The sequence below is a fragment of the Sander vitreus genome, chromosome 9, assembly GCF_031162955.1.
Source record: "Sander vitreus isolate 19-12246 chromosome 9, sanVit1, whole genome shotgun sequence".
NCBI classification, from domain to species: Eukaryota; Metazoa; Chordata; class Actinopteri; order Perciformes; family Percidae; genus Sander; species Sander vitreus.
The window spans coordinates 29,573,199-29,592,765 of NC_135863.1; the positions used below are offsets into that span (position 1 = coordinate 29,573,199).

The 19,567-nt window shown below is 45.0% G+C and overlaps 3 protein-coding genes across 3 annotated transcripts; all 3 read right to left on the reverse strand.

Moving 5' to 3' along the window:
- Positions 1–920: 920 nt before the first annotated feature.
- commd2 (COMM domain containing 2) lies at positions 921–3,491 on the reverse strand. Its single transcript, XM_078259568.1, has 6 exons — positions 3,174–3,491; positions 2,352–2,429; positions 1,861–1,943; positions 1,655–1,729; positions 1,463–1,561; positions 921–1,276 (listed from the first exon to the last, which is right to left on the reverse strand). Exons 1-6 carry the CDS (start codon positions 3,238–3,240, stop codon positions 1,073–1,075), a joined length of 606 nt encoding a protein of 201 aa, XP_078115694.1. The 5' UTR covers positions 3,241–3,491; the 3' UTR covers positions 921–1,072.
- A 2,455-nt stretch (positions 3,492–5,946) lies between these two features.
- On the reverse strand, positions 5,947–16,828 carry lmnb2 (lamin B2). Its single transcript, XM_078259569.1, has 13 exons — positions 16,413–16,828; positions 13,491–13,627; positions 13,196–13,352; positions 12,595–12,720; positions 12,109–12,207; positions 11,829–11,900; positions 11,613–11,738; positions 11,288–11,508; positions 10,270–10,507; positions 10,083–10,190; positions 8,777–8,896; positions 8,575–8,658; positions 5,947–7,574 (listed from the first exon to the last, which is right to left on the reverse strand). The coding sequence occupies exons 1-13, from the start codon at positions 16,626–16,628 to the stop codon at positions 7,539–7,541; spliced, it is 1,740 nt and encodes a 579-aa protein (XP_078115695.1). The 5' UTR covers positions 16,629–16,828; the 3' UTR covers positions 5,947–7,538.
- A 937-nt stretch (positions 16,829–17,765) lies between these two features.
- On the reverse strand, positions 17,766–19,511 carry nanos2 (nanos homolog 2). The gene has a single exon (XM_078259571.1). It carries the CDS (start codon positions 18,689–18,691, stop codon positions 18,014–18,016), a length of 678 nt encoding a protein of 225 aa, XP_078115697.1. The 5' UTR covers positions 18,692–19,511; the 3' UTR covers positions 17,766–18,013.
- Positions 19,512–19,567: the final 56 nt, after the last annotated feature.

The following is a 19,567-nucleotide window of genomic DNA, read 5'->3' on the forward strand; positions in this document are numbered from 1 at the left end:
TGAAAATGCAGCAAATCCGCTGACTGTGGCTTCTCAAACCGGAAGAATCTTTGTGTACAAGTTTCGGTAACACTTTACTTGAAGGTATCAACATAATCGTGACATGACACTGTCATAACTGTGACATGACACTGTAAGTAACGTGTCATAAACGTTATAAACAAGTCATAAATGTTTATAACTTCTGTCATTAAGTGTCATTCGGTTTTTGTCATGACAAGTTGACATTGTTTGGGTTGTCTTGATTATGACAAGTTGACATTAATCAAAGTGACATTACCAGAAGTTGTCTTGGTCATGTCAACTTGACATTAAATTTCTTTGGAGTGTCCTTATTAAGACAACTTGACAGTAAACAAGATGACATTATGTCAAGTTGTCATGGTGATATACATCTTCTGGTAATGTCATCCTGGTTAATGTCAACTTGTCATGACCAAGACAACTTCTGGTAATGTCACTTTGATTGATGTCAACTTGTCATAATCAAGACAACCCAAACAATGTCAACTTTTCATGACAAAAACCGAATGACACTTAATGACAGACGTTATAAACATTTATGACTTGTATATAATGTTTATGATACGTTCATGACAGAGTCATGTCATAGTTATGACAATGTCATGTCACGATTATGTCGATACCTTCAAGTAAAGTGTTACCCCAAGTTTCTATTATTATTCCAGCTTTAATAAACCACCTTAAATGAGAGCAGTTGTTTGTCTTCTGTCCTAACTGACCAAGTGGACCGCGTCAGATTCCTACTGGCGTGATGTGGAACCACCAACACTCTGAATAAACAGCTCATTGTCACGCAGCATGCAAACATGAGTTACATAAAGGACATTAATGACAAACATCTGTCACTGTTCATCCTCTCATGTTTGCACGGTTGGCTTTGACAAACCACAAGGATGGCGTTTTATCTTGTCTGACACTTTAATACAACGTCAACCTTAGAAACCGTAGAAACCTTATGTACAACACAGTCAGTACCATCTGCCACATATTGGGGTTTGAGTTTAAATCAACCCTGCCTAATGTCTCCAGGTATGAAGGCAGTGATGGGTTATTTGATGTTGCGAAATATGCGGCGAGCGTGGCTGGTTTTCATGGAGGCCAGAGCGGCCTCCAGTGTGGAGATGAGGTGCAGGAGGGAGCTGGGGTCCGTCTGGAGAACCCGGCTGCTGCGGCCGCCGTCAGCCCCGTCCGCCAGCAGCAGACGCATCGTCACCGTGGGAACCACTTGCTGACGCAGCGGACGGCTCGCCAACTGGCAGGAAGGAGCAGAGCACAGCGCGATGAGAGGAAATGTCAACACTGATAAACGGAAAGCTCAAACAGCCCTTTAAAGTTGTGGGGTCCAGCATTTTGGCCCCACAAAGCTGTCCGGACCCCACAAGTATACTGTATTCCCTGTTTTTGGACCCCATGAATACACACACACACACACACCTACCTGAACGTCCAGTCTCCACTCCAGGTTGTGGTAGGCCGGCAGGTTGGAGGGCAGCTGGCTCAGGATGCTGCGGATCTGAGCGTGGTGCTGCAGGTAGAGCTGCAACACACACACACAGTCACACACATACACTCGCAGAGATCACTGTCTGCTAACACTAACAACACACACCAATGAAACAGAGTCATGTACCTGTAACAGGATCTGGTTCAGCTCCTCACCGAACCCCAGAACCAGCACCGAGTCCAGGAAATCCACTTCAGAGATCTACAGGAACACACACACACATACACACACACACACGTCTCGGTTAAAGCTTTTGGTAATTTGTGTGTGTGTGTGTGTGTGTGTGTGTGTGTGTGTGTGTGTGTGTGCGTGTGTGTGTGTGTGTGTGTCACCATGTGTTTGGAGCTCTCTGTCATCAGAAACATCAGGCCTTCTACTCCGTGCTGCACCGTCTCCACCGGAACAGACAGCTTCCCTGAAAGCAGACGCTGGTCACATGACGGTTCCAGTGATCATCATAAGCTGCAGAGCTGACTCTGAATCAGCTGGGAGCTGTCACATCATAAAGCATATGGTGTTCAGCTGCAGCCTTTTTCTGCCCTTTGTGCTGCTGTTCAACTCTCTGCTTTATATCAAGTAGAGCTAGACTCAGCATTAGAACATTATTATTATTATATATATATATATATAGCATTGACTTTGGCTCGCTCTGCCTAACAATGACCACTGAATACACACACACTGTGAGAACACTGCAGTCCTGCTGTATATGCAGTACCAAGGGTTTATACAGCACACTGTCCTGACTGGTCCACCACTGCTGTCCACAGTGTCCACCAGTGTGGACCAATCAGCTGCTGGGGAATGAAAGCTGCAGTCTTACTGGCTGCCCCCTCGTAGATCTTTGGACTGGTCCCTCTCCTCAGAAACTCCAGCGCGATGCGACCAAACTCTCCCACCACTGAGGACAGACAACACATAATGTAGGACACATATATCAACTTCAACATTCATTCATTTCTCTGCTCTCATGTTAAAAATAAATAAATAAAAAAAAACAACCTACAAAGCCAGAAATCTTTGAATTTCAACAGTGACAAAGTCAGCCTACTATCACCTTAAGAATATATCAAGGGTAAAAAAGGACTTGGTCTCAGCAGGATTTGGAGAAAAAAAAAAACTTGTCCATGCTTTTTATCTTCAGTAGACTTGACTGCTGTAACGGTGTCTTTACAGGTCTCCCTAAAAAAAATACACACAAAAAACAGCTGTAGCTGATTCAGAACGCTGCTGCTCCAGTCCTCACTGAGGCCAAGAAAGTGGATCACGTCACTCCAGTTCTGAAGTCTTTACACTGGCTTCCTGTCTCTACAAGAATTGATTTCTAAATACTACTGTTGGTTTATGAAGCAGCAGATCAGAAATAAACCGTTCAGTGCTGCATTCTGAACCCTCCAGACCTCTCAGGTGGTCTGGGTCAGGTCTGCTTTCTGTCCCCAGAGTCAGAACTAAACAGGGAGAAGCAGCGTTCACTTTCTATACACACATATCTGGAACTAACTTTTAGAATAGAACACCTGATGGACAGTGTGTGTGTGTGTGTGTGTGTGTGTGTGTGTGTGTGTGTGTGTGTGTGTAATCAGCTGACAGTCAGCTGACAGCCCCCGCATGTGCTCCTGGTCCTGGTCCAGAACAGTTAACTGACCTGCGGAGTCAACCTTCGGCAGGAAGGAGAGGTGCTCCTTATGGTCTTCAGACAGGACCAGCAGCATCCTCAAGGGTCCAGCACAGTCCGACACAGTCCCGAACACACCCAGCACAGTCCGGCACAGTCCGGAACACACCCAGCACAGTCCCGAAGACACCCAGCGCAGTCCCGACGATACCCAGCAGAGCCTCTGGACCCTGGTACCGTTCAGCAATAGTCAGGAGCAAATAGATCCACGAACCAGGAAACCCCCTCAAACCGTATGATGATAACCATAGCTTTCTTCTTCTTCTTCTTGTCCGGTGTCTTCCTGCAGCCGGCTGCGGTGCTGCCCCCTGCTGGACCGGATCAGCAAGGCAACGGGATGTGGTGAAGTTCTGCTGGGTCTGCTGTCTGAACGCGATGACACTGCTGATTTATGTATCAGTCTGTGTGTAGGCCTTTAAGGTGTCTTCCCGCCATACTGTTCTAGTTCCATCATCAATAACTTTGGTCATTTTATTATTAATATTGGTAACAGTTTCAGTGTTCTGACCAACAGGGAGCCTGTAGCCCCAATCATGTAATATAGTATTGGAATAACATTTTTACCTTTCAGGCGGCTGATTTATTACAACGCTGATGATGTCATAAAAAGTGTGCAGTACTGTTAGTCGTCCATGACAGCAGTGGATCCCGTGTCCGCTGCAGGGTTATGAAGGGCTTGGTAAGGCAAGCATCCATCGGGTGGCATAATGTCAGAGAAATGTTCAATTTCCATATTTTCTGCTCATTTAAACATAGCGTCATGCTTTCGAGTTCAAGTTACTTTGTTTGTCCCCCAGTGGGGCAATTCGTTGTGCAGCAGATAGTATTGTACAAATCACACACAATCATGCACACAATACAGAGATTGCCTACCTTGCAGGCAGTTTAAAACAGTTAAAAAACAGTAAATCAATTAGTCGATAAATATCTATGGTTCTTTATAGAATTAAAAAGTAGAATGGCTGAGAGTTTATCTGTTGGTTCTTAGATTTTGGGAATTGAAAGCATGTCAATTCAGCCTGTAAGGGATGAGGACTATGTGACACGATAGATTCAACCCTTCTTAGCATCTGCTTCTGTTTTTTTCTGTTTTACAGTAGGGGTGGGAATCGAGAGGCCAACGATTCGATTCTGAATTGATTATCGATGCATCTCAATGCAACAGTTTTTTTTATGTACATTTCCATGCATGATTTTTAAAAATATACATATAAATCTGAGTTTGCTAATCACTTCCTAGACAAAGCAGCTAGAAAAAGCTTAGATTTTGACATATATTTGTCACACACAAGTTTTAATGAAATGTTTTGTCTACTGACGTCCATTAAAGGCCTTAAACCTGCTTGTGGAAGTCCCCTTCTCTCCCAGTAATCTTCCATGACAGAGGCTCAGTCATGAGGTGGACAGATGTAATGTGATAAAGGAGATGAACAGCCTAGATGTGTTTTGCTTAATTATTTTATGTACGTCTTAATAGATCATGTGTATATATACAAAATTACATTTTTTTTTTCCTTCTTCCTTTTGGCCATTTTTCAAGTTGTCCATTATCCCATCCTCTTCCAGTCACTCTGTTTTCTGATTTGTACTTGTCTGGAGACTTTTAAATAAAAATCAACACATTTTAACATTTCAACAACTTATTTTCATGCCATGGAACCTTTAACATTTGTACCACTGTGAGCATACTGTAACACAGCAACATGTGCATCATGGCAGCTCAACGGTCACGTGTGTATTAGTATTAATAACACCACTGACATAAAATGTGTATATGTAAAACATTTATTGTGTACAAAAGTAGTTCAACAACACAATCATGAATAAAGACTCACATTTGGCATGCCCCCCCCCCCCCCCCCCACACATTAACAATACTAGGTTAAATGAAATATCACAAAGAGCCTCATCGCGTGACAGTCCCTCCAGGAACATGGGAACTGATTTCAGTTATGTTTACACATTTCATCTCTGCTGCAAACTCTTATTGTACTTGTAGTTCCACGGAGATTGAACCTTATTGGAGTTCTAGATCAACTTTAATTTTGGCTTCTTAAATTCTAAAATTGGCATTAGCAGTAAGCTAATCATTTCAAGCTTTCATTCCTGGAGCGACTGAAATGCCATCATATTTCAGTTATCGATATAAAAACGTAATAGTCAGTTTAGAGGCACCACGCTGCCAGACTGTCGGACCTGAGCATGTGACCACTTTGAAGCTCTCGGCAGAAGCTGCAGGAGTGTTCGGTTCAGTACTGGTTCATCAGAACCCTCGACATATTTAAAAATAAAAATAAAAAAGGGTAATAAACACACAACTTTAATCCTCCCAGAAATCCTAAACCCTAAATAAGAAATTAATTAGCTTGGTGTAAACAAATTGATTACATAGACAACCACTCTATAGAAAAATAACTAGTAATGTAAAGCACGGCAGACACACGCAAGAAAAATGGAGAGCCGCAGCTCAAGACACTGCTCTGGCCTCTACCTCCAGTGTCAATGCCTCTCTAAGCTCATTATCACCAGTTCAGAGAGTTTAACATACAGGAGGTCATGTGGAGCCTTGTCTGGTGTGCAGCACATGCTCCCGTGCACCTCTCGTTACATAGAAGCACCTGTTCCGTGTCAGACAGAAGCAGTTAGCCCTCCCTCCTGCTCCCGAGGACACTTCAGATCGGGAGTGGGCACCGGAGGTTTCCACTCCCAACAAAAAAAAAAAAAAAATATATATATATATATATATTTTTTTTTTCCAGAAGAACGAGACAATCCCTGATTTACGGGTCCTAACGCTAAGGACGGCTACACACTGGCTGCGTGTCGTGTGAGCGCGTCAGCTGCGTGGCCGTTTATATTTCGGGCACCCACGTGAACAGGTTAGAGCTTTCACACTGCCTGCGTGACACGAAAACGCGTGCGTGATAGAAATAGGGCCGACGCCTATTTTCCACGCGACACGCAAACGTGTTGGACGCGTTTCCAGGCAAAATAGAACAGGAAAAGATGTTTGTCATTTAGACACAAATGCATATTAATAAATGACATGTTGATGTTTGAAAGTCTCTAAGTTTTGATATAAATGTAATTTATAAAAAAATAAAAAACGATTTTCCAATATTGCACCCATCAATACAGAATGAAATATTCTGGAGCCTATTTTGCTGTCAATACTGACGACGTTGTCTTTGCTGTAATCAAATCAGTATATATTTATGTTTAACATGGCATTTCATTTTATCAATGGGAAACATACATGTGTACAGATAAGGCCAGCAGCAGCGCCGCGTCAGACACGTTTCTGGTGTGCAAAGACAGAAAAATCCACGCAGCTGACACGCAACAGAAACGCCACACTCACGCCACGCAGGCAGTGTGTAAACCGGCCTACGCGGGGCTCGCAGGCAGCACGGGCCTTCTCCTCGGAGAGATGTCGGGCTGCCTGCATGAGTCACACACACACATATATATCACTGATGTCAGTCAGACTTCTTAACCTGTAGTGTTCCTGTTCCAGAGAGAAATTCCGCTCCTCTCCAAACCTTTGCTACAAGGTTCAAACAAGAGTCCTTCATTAAGACGGGCACCAGGTGGAGCAGAGGGATTGGGGGCGGGGGATTTGGAGTTCAGTTGTGCACACATTGAGCACATTTTGGATTAAAGAAATCAGCTCTCCCACACAATAATGCATCATTATTATCACCAATCAATCTCTAATTTCAACTGGGTTTTTTGGGGCAGTCAGAGGATGCTGTGTAGCCCTCTAACAGACCTTGTGTGAAGCACACCTGTGGGCAATTTTGTAATATTGGGCTGTATGTATAAATAAAACTGACCTAATCTGCCCTTTCAACGGAAGAGAAGACGTGAATAAATATCTGGTAAGCACACAAACAAAAGTCTGGATTTCATTTGTTCAACACTACAGTTCTGACTTCTTCACATCTTTATGGCGATACAGCGCAGGTCCGTTACGTTCAGAACTCTTAACAGCTTCTTTCAGTGGATTTCTGAGCAACGGCTCCAGATTGTGTTCTACTGTGCATCGAGGACAAGTGAACGGCGGGAGAACACGCAGAGTAGTTTAGTTTTAAGATATCCTGCCATTGTTGGATCCACCAGCGTTGTGATCCACACACCTTGGCATTGCTAGTAATATTTAGGAACATGACTTGTTAAAAAAAAGGTCCAGAAATGTGGAGGGCAGTAAAAAGAGTCCATCAGTCCAATAAAAAACACATAATGATAGATGGATAGGATCATATCTGAGCGGCTCTAGAGAAATATATATTTATATATAATGGGGGAAGAGAAAGCCGACACAAGGGGAAGGCTTCACATGATGGCGCACTCTCTGGATGTCACCTTGCCCTGTAGGAGAAACACAAAAGGTCCAGATTATCAGAAAAACATTTATGACAAATGTGTGTACTTTCAAAGGAGGAATAAGCGGCCTCATTACAGAAACTTCCTCAATCTCAAACTCTTGAATCTGATCTCAGTTACGGATGACATTTAGGATTGTTGGTATTGCAGGAACTTTTTCCTGACTTCATTCAGGAAAAAATCTGATCTTATTGTAGGATAGGAGCTTAGCTATTAGAGACCGGTCCCAACTCAGGGATTTTCCAAGTTGGGAACCCTAAAGTAGGATGGCACAGACCCTGTGCTGAACTCAAAACAACGGTTGATTCTGTATGGACGCCGCTCTATTTTAGTCCATGACAGCCGGCCAGAGACAAGTGAGAGCCGTTGATATTAGGGCCCGTCGCTCTCAGCGGCCTACCGGCACATTCTGATCAAAGATTAGGGTTGAGTACCGAAACCTTGAAACTTCCTTCCTTCCTACGCAACCGGCAGGAATCGGACCGGATTAGAACACAAATTTCGGTTCCACTTAATGTGTCGACTGAAATATTTTCCCTCTGAGGAGCGGAAACCGACGTAAAAATATCACACTCTCTCTGTAGTCTACCGTTAGCTAGCTACCGTAAATGTAGGCTGCTTTTAAAATGCCATGTTTGCCCTCTGGGCTCACCAAAACGGACGTAAAAGCCTTTCTTTGATGCCATTTTTCAAGAATCCATTTAGGAATCGGAATCGTTTTAAAATGATACCCAACCCTATCAAAGATACAAGATTAAAGAATCAAATCCAGTTCGAGTTAGGATTTCTTAAGTTAAGATTGACAGGAGGTCTGAGAGGATAGGACCCAGCCATGAGTTTAGGAGTTGGTTCTGGATCGTTACCTATCTTTGAAACGTTAAGACAGTGTAGGGTATTTGTTCTGTCCCCAGGCTCAGATGTTCTTGACATTAGATATCGACCACTATTGGTTTTATTGTCGATGGTTTTTTTATGGTCTACTCACCGTCTGTGCCTCTTCCTCCTCCTCCTCCTCCTCTCCATTCTCCACCTCCATCTCAGTCTTGGCGACGCGTCTGGTGGCCACCTCCTGCAGGACAGGCAGTCAGCCACCATGACTCAAACACAAACGGCAACCCTCGCCCCCTCAGCCATGACAACACATCAACCCGCCAAATCAAAAGACAGGAACACGTGGATATCTTTACCTCGCCATCAGCGTTGACCAAAGTGGTAACCATGTCATTTCCTGTGCCCCAGGAAGTCTGACTCTTCCACAACAGGTCAGAGGGTGGACTGTGGGCCACGCCAGCATCAGCAGACCAGACCTGGACACACAGAACGGGTACAGACGACATTTATTCAGCACTCGCTTTCACTTGAAACTCATCGTTCATGTCTTAGGGTTCGGTCCCGTTCAGCCCCACTGACCAGCTGTACGCTGCTACGACACATCACTTTGTGTGGTTTCTGAATGAACAGAGGCCTGTACTACGAAGCAAGATTCGGCGTTAACAAGGTAACTTCAGGTTCAGTCCAGGGTTTCGGGTATCACGACGGTGGATCAGTTGTTACCGGGTTAAAATCGCAGTGGTAACTCATGCTGAACACCTAACCTGCTCGGGAGCAGCTTATGTTGGAGATTAGAGATCAACCGGTGAAAAAGCACCGCCTACTGACCAATCAGCACTGGATTGATAACGGCGTCACTGTTCTTGGAAGGTCAGGTGGAGCTCGGTGCGCTCATAAAAGTGAAAACATTTAGAGAGCGACAACCCCGTAAACATTCCCTGATGGGTATTTTTATGAAAGATTTTCAGCGGAGGGAATTACGTATAGGCTGTTTGTCGGCTTCTTGAGCCGTGTGTTGCCAACGCGCACAGCGGTTTGAATTACGTTTTTATATTTTTTATTTGCTCTCACGTTCGCTTCCCCCTGCCAGGGTTGCAACTGAAATAAAAGGCTAAAGCAACGACAGTTTATGGAAAGCCCACGTGTAATTACGGTCAGATCTTGTGCCTGACTGACGGGGGAAGTGATATTGATAAGCGTTGTGATTTACGCATTTACAGCGTCTGCTATTTATTTATTTTTTTGCCAGCTTTCCTTCCTGTTTTAGGAAGCAGCGACTGTATTGCATTTTGCCTGTAAAATCGTGTCCGTGTTCTTCATATTTATGTAGAATTATAGTGCGCTCTTCTTATGTAAAATATGCGGCTCTGGTAGATGTTTGCGATTGGTCGTGCTGCGCAAACACCGCCTCTTTTATGTGAAGGCGTGCGTCGCTGATTGGGAAACTGGCGCCGTGACACAGGTTATGCAGGACCGCGGTTGTTAGGGTTAGGTGAAGCCGGGTAACTGACATAAATCCAGGGCATGTTGATCTTGATTCGTAGTACAGGCCTCTAGTCTCCTATTATCCATTAGGTTATACACATTCTATATAAACAAAAAGCTCAATGAAGAGATACCACAGTGGCAGCACTCTCCCATCCTCCTCTTGATATTTCTCACCGTGACTGTCTGGCCCGCCTTCAGGACAAACTTTGGGGAGAACTTGTAGACGATCTCGTCCCCGTCGTCCACCTGTCTCTTCAACCTCCAGTTGCCCAGCGGCTGGTCCTACACAGCACAACGACAGGATATTAACCTCAGGAGACGCTACCTGTCCTGGTCAGCGTGTGCCGCTAGTCTTACACACCTGCTCGGCGTCGTTGGCCAGCGTGACGGAGTTTCCATCCATGTCCGTGGGCGATATGGTGATCGCGCCGCTGGCCGTGGCTTCTTCAGACACAAGTAGCTGCCCCTCTCCTCTCGCCACCTCCGACAGATCCTTGGCCTCCACCTCCGCCCTCTTCCTCTTGGAGGAGCGGGAGGAGGAAGATCCTGTTGTCCTGGCAACAGTGACTCGAGCCGATGGGCTGGGAGACAGCTTCAGCCTGAAAGAAGCACAGCGCTCACCAGTCAGGTCATTTTTAAAGATTATTTTTTGGGGCATTTTTCGGCCTTTGTTGACAGGACAGCTGAAGAAATTAAAGGCGGGGGGATGACGTGCAGCAAAGGGCCGCAGGTCGGAGTCGAACCAGGGCCCGCTGCGTCGAGGAGTAAACCTCTATATATGGGCGCCCGCTCCACCAACTGAGCTATCCAGGCGCCCGTCAAGACAACTACACTCGCTACCGTAAAAACTCAAGAGCCCAGGGAGGCACATGAAGCCCAACTCTGCTTCCATTTTCTTTTTCCAAACAGCTTCCTGAAGACAAAGAGTCGAGCAAACACCACCCATATTTAAAACATTAATTACATTACAGACATGTACGATGGGTTTACGGTGTTGTCATTTATAAATGTTTATTTGGTTTATTGTCCATTTTGTTACTATATATTGTAGTTACTGTCATCTTTTCTTGATTTTTGTCTGGGTGGGTGGTGACGTCTGTCATGTTGCGAGTTGTACGTTTTGTATTTTGTTAAAATAAACAAAATAACATTAGGCTAGATGAGGTCTATACATTTAATTAAAATTATTGCTGCCACTGCTTCAGAAGATTATGAAATGCTGTAAAGTCGCAATTACATGACTCATGACATTACATGATGTCCGTCCCATTATATAACAAAGAGCCATTTCAATTCCAGGCTGCAATGCAACAAAATAGTAAAAACACAGAGGGGTGAATACTTTTGCAGGGCGTTGTGTGTGTGTGTGTGTGTGTTACCTGTGCTCCTCTCCCTCCAGCAGTTTCCTGTATGCATTGATCTCCATATCTAGGGCGAGCTTGACGTCCAGCAGCTCCTGGTATTCACTGAGCTGAGCGTTCATCCTCTCTCTCAGCTCGCTCATCTCTTGTTCTTTTCCTTCCATGGCACGCCGGTGCTTGTCTCGCTCTGCTGACAGGATTTCCTCCAGCTCTCTGATGCGATCCTCGGAGGCAGCCGCCTACAAACAAACAAACCCGACCAGCAGAACCATCAACTCGTGAAGCTAATAATAATTAAAACTAATTCCGAAGCTGAGCGGCACAGGCGGTCATAAAGCGGTACCTGTTTCTGCAGGGCACTGAGCTGATATCCCAGGCTCTCTATTCTCATACGGGACTCCTGCACCTCCTCCCTGGCTGTGCCCACTGCCTTGTCATTGATCTCAGAGGACACCTTGGCATTTTCCAGCTAGAGGGACAACAAGACAGACTTTGTGTGAGACTTTGTGTGCAGAGTCGGAGCTTCCACAGATAGAAGAACAAGGAATCAGCCTCTCACCTTGGCCTGGAAGGTTTGCTCCAGTTCTCCCTTATAAAGAGAGACCTGCTCATCATGTTGCCTGCGCAGGTCCTGGTGGAACACACACACACACACACAACACACACTAATTAGGCTGCTGACACCTCTCACATGAACGGTCCCATTCACTGTGGGCCAAAAACACTTTAGCAATGTACAGAGGGAAATGTGAGTAGAACTTGAAATGCGAGTGGAACTTGACATATTCACACCGACACCATATTTGCATTCCGTTTCCCCGACATGTTTCTATTGGCACCTGTAAAGCTTGTGCCAGTTTGAACTCGTAGTCATGTCTGACTCCAGAGTCCACCTCCACGATCCTCTGCTCCTGTCGACGCCGCGACTCGCGCACCTCCTGAACACAGGGAGGAAGATCAGAGTGGGACATGTCATCCATCAGAACCACGTCAACGCTTTGCATGCAGATGTGACTAGGGCTGGGTAACGTTACAGAAAGGTTAGATACCGGTACCAAAACCCTGACTTTGACACTGGTTCCTAAACACTACTTTTTTCGATACCAATTTTATAAAACAAAAAGAAATTACGGCACAGTCTTGTTATTTATTTTTCAGCTCCTACTACGTGAGCCGTCTCTGCGCGTAACAGAGTTTTTCCCGGATGCCTCTGCAACGTCCAACATTAGACAGCCAATCACAGACATCGTTAGATCTTGGTAGAACATGCCAGTATTTTTATTTATTAATGTCTACATGAGTAGTTAGTGGAAACCAGCCCTTACCTCTTCGAACATGCTCTTCCTGAACTCCAGATCTTCACTCAGTGACTGGCAGCGGTTCTCCAGGTCTACACGCATCAGCGTCTCCGCCTCCAGCTGGCGCTTAGCAACACCATGGCTGTCCTCTGCCTACAACAAACATTAGCACATGGAAACACAAAACAGGTTTACCTGACTGACCCATGATGAGCAAGCCGTGGTAGAAAACCTGAGAAGAGTTCAATAGTACAGAAGATGACCATGGGGTTTGTTCTGATCTACTGACCCCGAACCTGGTCTGCGATTGTCCTCCGCCCCCATGTCTTTATGGCGGTGTCATCTTGTGGACCATTAAGTTAAATAATTAAAATTACTGGAGCTCTGCTACTGTGGCTAATGTGGATGTGTAATACCTACCTAATCGTTAGATGCTTCACTATTAGGACTTTCTCGACCTCAGTGGGATGGACACTGTCAACACTGGTTCTATTGGGGTTTTTTTGGACAATGGTTTTATTGTCTCTGGAGGGTACTTAAGCACCATCTTTCATTAAAACCACACGGCAGTTCTCTTCAGACTACTTAACCCTCTCTACTGTCCTTCTTCCCTGGTTGCAGTACTCACCTTAGCCAGCAGGCCCTTGACATCAGCCAGCTCAGAGGACAGAGCAGCATTCTGGCTTAGAGCTGTAGAAAGAGAGGCCTCACTCTTGTTCAGCTGGGCTTCCAACCCACCGGCCCTGGACACGGCTGCTGCAAGATCACTTTCCTTCTTCTTGGCACTGGGACACATGGACAGGGGAAGGAGAAACCCGTTATATGGCTTTGAACTGATTCCAAAAGCGTATGTGGTCTCCACATTCATCTGACCGCCAACAGTGAGACCTGTGCGATAGGTTAGGTGTGCTGCATCAGATCACCTGCGTGTGGCCTCTTCCAGGTCAGCCTGAGCCTTGCCCAGGTCTATCTGCAGCCTGGCTCGCTCTCTAGCCGTTTCATCCAGAACCCGCCGAGCATCAGCTAGCTCTGCCTCATACAGAGCCTTCAGGCTGCTCACCTGAAGAGAAGGACAGACGCACACTCATTACTACAGGGCTGGCTAGGTGGAAAAAGAAACCTTACAGCTCAGGGTTGGTCCATTCGTTGCTGCATTACTGCCGTTTAACACTCGTATTGTAATTCGAATTGTAAAACTGGTTCGCTAATAGGGTTGGGTATTGTTTGGATTTTTACGATTCCGAACCGGTACTTTTAAAACGATTCCGATTCCTAAAAAACTGAAAAATGACATCAAAGACGTAATATGTAGAGCTGTCAGCATTAACACGTTAATCGCGGTGCGATTAAGAGCCGAGCCTAATGCGTTTTTTTTTTTTTTTTTTTTTAAATAATCGTATTAATCCCACGCCGCCATTTATTAATTTATTTTCACTTCACTCGGCTTTGCGTCGTGCCTAACAGGCTACTATTTTGCCGTACTTCCTCGTAACACATCCTGCTGCTGCTGGAATAGCAACGCGGATTTCAGTGCCTCATGCCGGTGCCACTGATATGTCTACACTTCTCTCTGATGCTCTGAAACAGACGTTACAGGAAACACAAACATCGCTGCACGTGACGCTAGTTAACACTATACTCAACAGCAGCTGACGTTAGCCTACCGCTAGCTAGTAGCTGGATTAAACACTGTTACAATGCTGACAGCTAACGCTAAACGGTGTAAAGTGTGACTGTATTTCACTGTAGAGGATTCAACACCAGAAAGTAACAATCTGCAGCTGCTGTTGTCGGAAAAACACAGACGGTGCGTTCAATGAAACTGGTAATTTACAGCCTCGTGGTGCATTCATAGTTGTTGTTAAATGCCCTTTTCCCATCTGGTGGTTGTTTTTGTCATTCAACAGCTATTTACTGGTGAAATAAGTTATTGTTATAGTGATTACATTATTATTAAACATTTAATTTTGACGATATGGCCTTAGCAATAAACAAGCCGTTCTTTAATGTCACCAACTGTTTAGTACCCTTCTTTTTTTTAAACTTTCTTAAAAAGTATCGGTTCTGGCACCGTTAAGGTACCGTTTTAAAAGTACCGCTTTAGCACCGGTATCCAAACCAGACCATACCCAACCCTAATACTGACTCTAGATTCAAATGTGTGACTAGATTAAATATATAATAAACAAATACAAATCTTAAAATCAAGTTCATAAAGTCATTTTCTTTGCATTCATTTGATTCCCAATCAAGACACACTGGTAAGAATGGCTTTCCATTGTTAATATGTACTTAAAAACAGTTCTGAAATGCAAAATAATACAATTTTAATCATGTGATAAAACATGCCATTAATTGCGATTAAGAAAATGTTATCGTTTGACAGCCCTAGTAATACGTTTACTAGCGATCGCGTGCAGTGAATGGTTAATATGCTTTTACGTCCGTTTTGGTGAGCCCAGAGGGAAAATATGGCATTTTAAAAGTAGCCTACATTTACGGTAGCTAGCTAACGGTAGACTACAGAGAAAGTGTGATATTTTTACGTCCGTTTCGGAGCGACAGAGGGAAAATATTTCAGTCGACACATTAAGTGGAACTGAAATGAGGAACTGAAATTTGTGTTCTAATTCGGTCCGATTCCTGCTGGTTGCGTAGGAACCGGGTTTTTGATCGGATTAATAATACTATGTGCAACTAGAGACCATCTTGTTATGAGATTAACATTACACCAGCTGGGACAGAGGCTTAACGTGAGAGGGGGAGGGGGGGTAGCTGATGGGAATGCACGAAATTAGCCTCATATGATTTCATGTGATAAAGTTGATTGATACCCCCTACTTCCTGCGCCTTTAAATGTGATTGTTTTATTACTATTATTATAACTAATTATATTTGTTCTGTGTCTTATACTTGATGTATATTTTTCTCTCTCCTATGTCTACTTAATGTGTATTTGTGTTATTCTGATGTGTGTAAAAATGTTTCTTTTGAGCTGCTGTAGCACAGGAATTTCCCCAGTGTGGGATTAATAAAGTCTATCGTATCTTTGCTCGGAGCCTCGGACCACACCCATCTTCGAACTCGGCTTTCATTTTGATCCCAACTACACACCTGAAAAGTCTCGTGACTGTTATTTGCACCGTTGTGACGCTATCGCGATGATCAAATCTGTCCGTAGACAGACAGAAATATCAACAGCTGGCAAAGTACTCAAACAGCTTCTGTGTTTCTGCTAAAGTTGGTGTCTCCAGGTCCACATTTAGCCACACACACACACACACACACACACACACACACAAATAGCCCTCAGCATGTAACTAAAGCAGAGCATCCTCAGCATAATAATCCAAAGCATGATTACATCGCAGAGTAAATGAAGAGCGGCCATCATTTTGACTCTGCTGCGGGTCAAATTCATTTAAAGTTTGCCTAAAGCTTTAACTTTACGTTGCTGAACCACACAATGCTTATGTAGATTAATTCACGCTTCCGTCAAGTGAAGTTATGAACATGAACTCATAACTTGGGTAATATTTATAGATTGGCGCGCAGACCCACCCGCCCGATCTTCCCGGTCCCGTTTGAATGCACGGTAGGAAATGCAGCAGCATGTGTCTTATTAACGCTAACAAAGTTACTGTAGACTAACGTTAGCGCACTGACTGCCCTAAGAGTGTTCGGCTGTTAACATGTTTCTATGGCCAGACTGCAGCCATTACTCACGGTATTATAACTTAACAGTTCAGTAATAGTATTAGTAATAGTATTGCTTTGTAATACTTTATTACTAACGTTTAACTACATGTGGACGAGGGTGAGTGAACAGGGCTCCCTTCACTCACCTCTTTGGTTGTCACCTCCTCTTTTTCGGACACTTTGAACATCAGCCGGTCGTTCTCCAGCTCCAGGGACCGGACACGGTCGATGTACACGGCCAGCCGGTCGTTCAGGTGCTGCAGGTCCTGTTTCTCCTGCAGGCGAGAGATCCTGGTCGGGGAGAGAGGCGTGGAGGAGGCCGCCGACCGGCCAGCTTCACGGCTCGGGGTAGCGGTCGCCATGACGGTTCTTTCAACAATCCTCCGGGAGAGCAACACACAACACTAACGTATATATATATATACGTATAAATGTTAAAAGGTGACGCGAAAACGGTTTCTCTTCTTATTTAACGACAAGAGGTCAATCAATGAGTTGCGTGCTCTCAGAACCCGAAACACACTGAATAGACTCCAAGATGGCCGACACCGCGCCAAAAGCAGAGGACGCTTCCTGTCTCGCAATGGATTGTGGGAGAAGGGGAAAGAAAGAGAGAGAGAGAGAGAGAGAGAGAGAGAGAGAGAGAGAGACAGCGCGCGACACACACACACACACACACGCGCGCGCACACACACACACACACACACACACAGAGTCTTGTTTACACCATATAGATCTCCTATATGTAATTATTACACCGTATTACACCCCTAGCACTATAACTAGCAGAAAGGTGTTATATATTTCAATTATTTATTCATGTTTTAACTGTTTCATGAATGGATCTATTTGAGTGAAGGATGATTCGAGCAAACCCAAAGGGCCCAGAGCATTCATGAGTTTTTTCTTTTCCCAAAAATATCAATTGTCACTAGGCTACTGTCGGTCAAATATAGATTGCATTTTCGCTGGTTGCTTCACAATAAAAGCCAGCCATTGCTTTGACACTGGAATGCGTTTAAACTAAAATGGCATTTGTCACATTTATAATAAAGCAACAGTATGGGGCGGCCTCTAGCTCACCCCATGTTGGCTGACTCCTGCAGCGGCCGGGTTCGAATCCGACCTGTGGCCCTTTGCTGCGTGTCATCCCACATCTTTCACATCTATCCACTGTCACTACAATAAAGGGAAAAGCCCCAAAAAATAATCTATAAATAAATAAAGCAACAATATAATATGTATGAGATATAGATTTGGTTTATGACCCTCTGACAGTACAGCAGCAGGTGGAGATACCAGAGTCTGCTATGATGCTACCTTTTGGTGGATTAAGGAGAAATCTACAGACACAAAAAGACAAAGTGTAGTAAAATAAATGTTTCCACTATGTCTGATGAATAGAAGGCATGTTCTGGAAGATGAAGAGCACAACACCTCTAAACTGAACCTTATTTTTTTTTCTGTTTTCAAGCTCAAATCAAACAACAAAGCAGAAGAACTGTTCCCTGATTTATTCCTGATAATGCACACAGAGGGCAGATATTACAGGTCGGATAACATGAATGAATGAAACGCTGAATGAAACTCTCTCTCTCTCTCTGTGCAGGATGACGCTAACATATTAATGCACAAACTTACAACTGTCGATGAAAAACACGAACTCATAGCCCAAACATGTTAAGGTAAATATGTACAGTGTTTCCGGTGTCCTCAGCACTTCAGTGTCCCACGTGGTGTCCCGGTGTTACCAGGACCGGGACCCCGGCAGCATCCGCCCAGCCTCCAGCCGCTGTGCCTGCGGGCAGTAGCGGCGCGTGTGAGCGCGCTCCCCGGTGGCTTCACAGATGGGACAAGTGTAGTTCCAGAGGATCGGACAAGTGACTTTCCCGTAGTCTGATTTCAGGTTGTGTGACCGGTACACCCGCGGAGACTCCCCGTTCTGCTTACAGAAGCCACAGTACCCTGCGGAGGAGGTCCCGGTGCAGCTGGTGTCCGTCCCGGTGCAGCTGGAGTCAGACAGGCTGCTGACTGAGGCTGAGCTGGTCTGTAGGTTTGGAGAGGTTCGGATGTGGCTCCACGGTGCCGCCGCTGATTGTCTCTTCGGGGCCTCGATGTCTCCCTCCCCGGAGTCTCCCTCCTCGGAGTCTCTGTGGCTGTCGGCCAGCCTCTTGAGCAGGCAGCCCAGCTTCATGTAGTCATGCCACATGTCGAAGCCGCTGTTCCAGGCAGAGAGCAGCGAGCCCCGGACCCTGACCTGTCTTTCCATGGCTGCAGAGAAGATAAGCGCTGCAGAGCGGGTGTGTTTGTGTGTTGGAGCATCCCATATTTGTAGACGTCTTAGAGTCTTTAAAGTGCAACAATGTTTCGGTGCTGACCCTGACCCGCCCTGCAGTCTGCGGGCAGGTGTCCGCTGCTCTTTCATCCAGATGCACCTGCTGCAGGTCACACTGAGGTCTCTCTCTCACACACACACACACACACACACACACACACACACACACACACACACACACACACACACTCACTCACTCACGCACACGCAGTCATACACACAGAAAGGATGATTTGCCATGTAGGTACCACTTACAGAGAATGTGCATTGGTGGATGATGCATACATAAACATATTGAAAGGAAATAAATGCAAAAGAAACGGTAACAAAAATAAACAAATATGTACAATATAGCTATTAAACGATATGAAAAGCCAGCTGTATGTTGGGGGCTAGAAGTAACCGATAACATCATAACACAAACTAATGATGTGTGTTTGTGACCTGATGCTGACCTGAGGAGCTCTGGTGCCACAGTGTCTGCTCTGTAACTATTGAATCTGCAGGTGACCTCATATGTCTGTGTGTGTGTCTCTCTGTCTGTCTGTAGGTTTGTGTGTGTGCATCTCTTTCTGTCTTTGTGTGTCTGTGTGTGTCTCTGTGTGTGTGTGTGTGTGTGTGTGTGACCTGATGCTGACCTGAGCTCCTCCAGGTGCAGACAGACATTAAGCACCTGCTGTCTGACCTCCATCTGTCCTGCTCTTTCTATCGCTGTCTTTTTAAATGTATGGACATTAAAAACACACTCTGGATTCGGATCATTTCATTAAAATTACTTGTTCTTGTTCTTATATTAGTTGTAGCAGTGCTGCAGAGTTCCCTGTGCCCTGCTGCTGTCTGCTGTCTGGTTGGGATGGCCACAGTGTGGAGCTGTGATGTGATGTGATCAATCAGCTGCTGTGCAAACCAAGTATTACGTGACGGAGCAGCAGCAGCCTGTCTTTACTAAATGTCAGCTGGTCAGAA

What these genes read in the sequence shown, in the direction of transcription:
- commd2 (XM_078259568.1), bottom strand. Translation starts at nt 3,240, where the DNA reads ATGCTGCTGGTCCTGTCTGAAGACCATAAGGAGCACCTCTCCTTCCTG. An exon ending in GATCTACGAGGGGGCAGCCA is followed by an intron (nt 1,944 to 2,351) that starts GTAAGACTGCAG and finishes GTCTGCTTTCAG; the next exon opens with GGAAGCTGTCTGTTCCGGTG. An exon ending in CAGAGAGCTCCAAACACATG is followed by an intron (nt 1,730 to 1,860) that starts GTGACACACACA and finishes GTGTTCCTGTAG; the next exon opens with ATCTCTGAAGTGGATTTCCT.
- lmnb2 (XM_078259569.1), bottom strand. Translation starts at nt 16,628, where the DNA reads ATGGCGACCGCTACCCCGAGCCGTGAAGCTGGCCGGTCGGCGGCCTCC. An exon ending in AACTGGCACAAGCTTTACAG is followed by an intron (nt 11,901 to 12,108) that starts GTGCCAATAGAA and finishes GTGTTCCACCAG; the next exon opens with GACCTGCGCAGGCAACATGA. An exon ending in CTGGAGGGAGAGGAGCACAG is followed by an intron (nt 10,508 to 11,287) that starts GTAACACACACA and finishes TGCTTCTTTCAG; the next exon opens with GCTGAAGCTGTCTCCCAGCC.
- nanos2 (XM_078259571.1), bottom strand. Translation starts at nt 18,691, where the DNA reads ATGAAAGAGCAGCGGACACCTGCCCGCAGACTGCAGGGCGGGTCAGGG.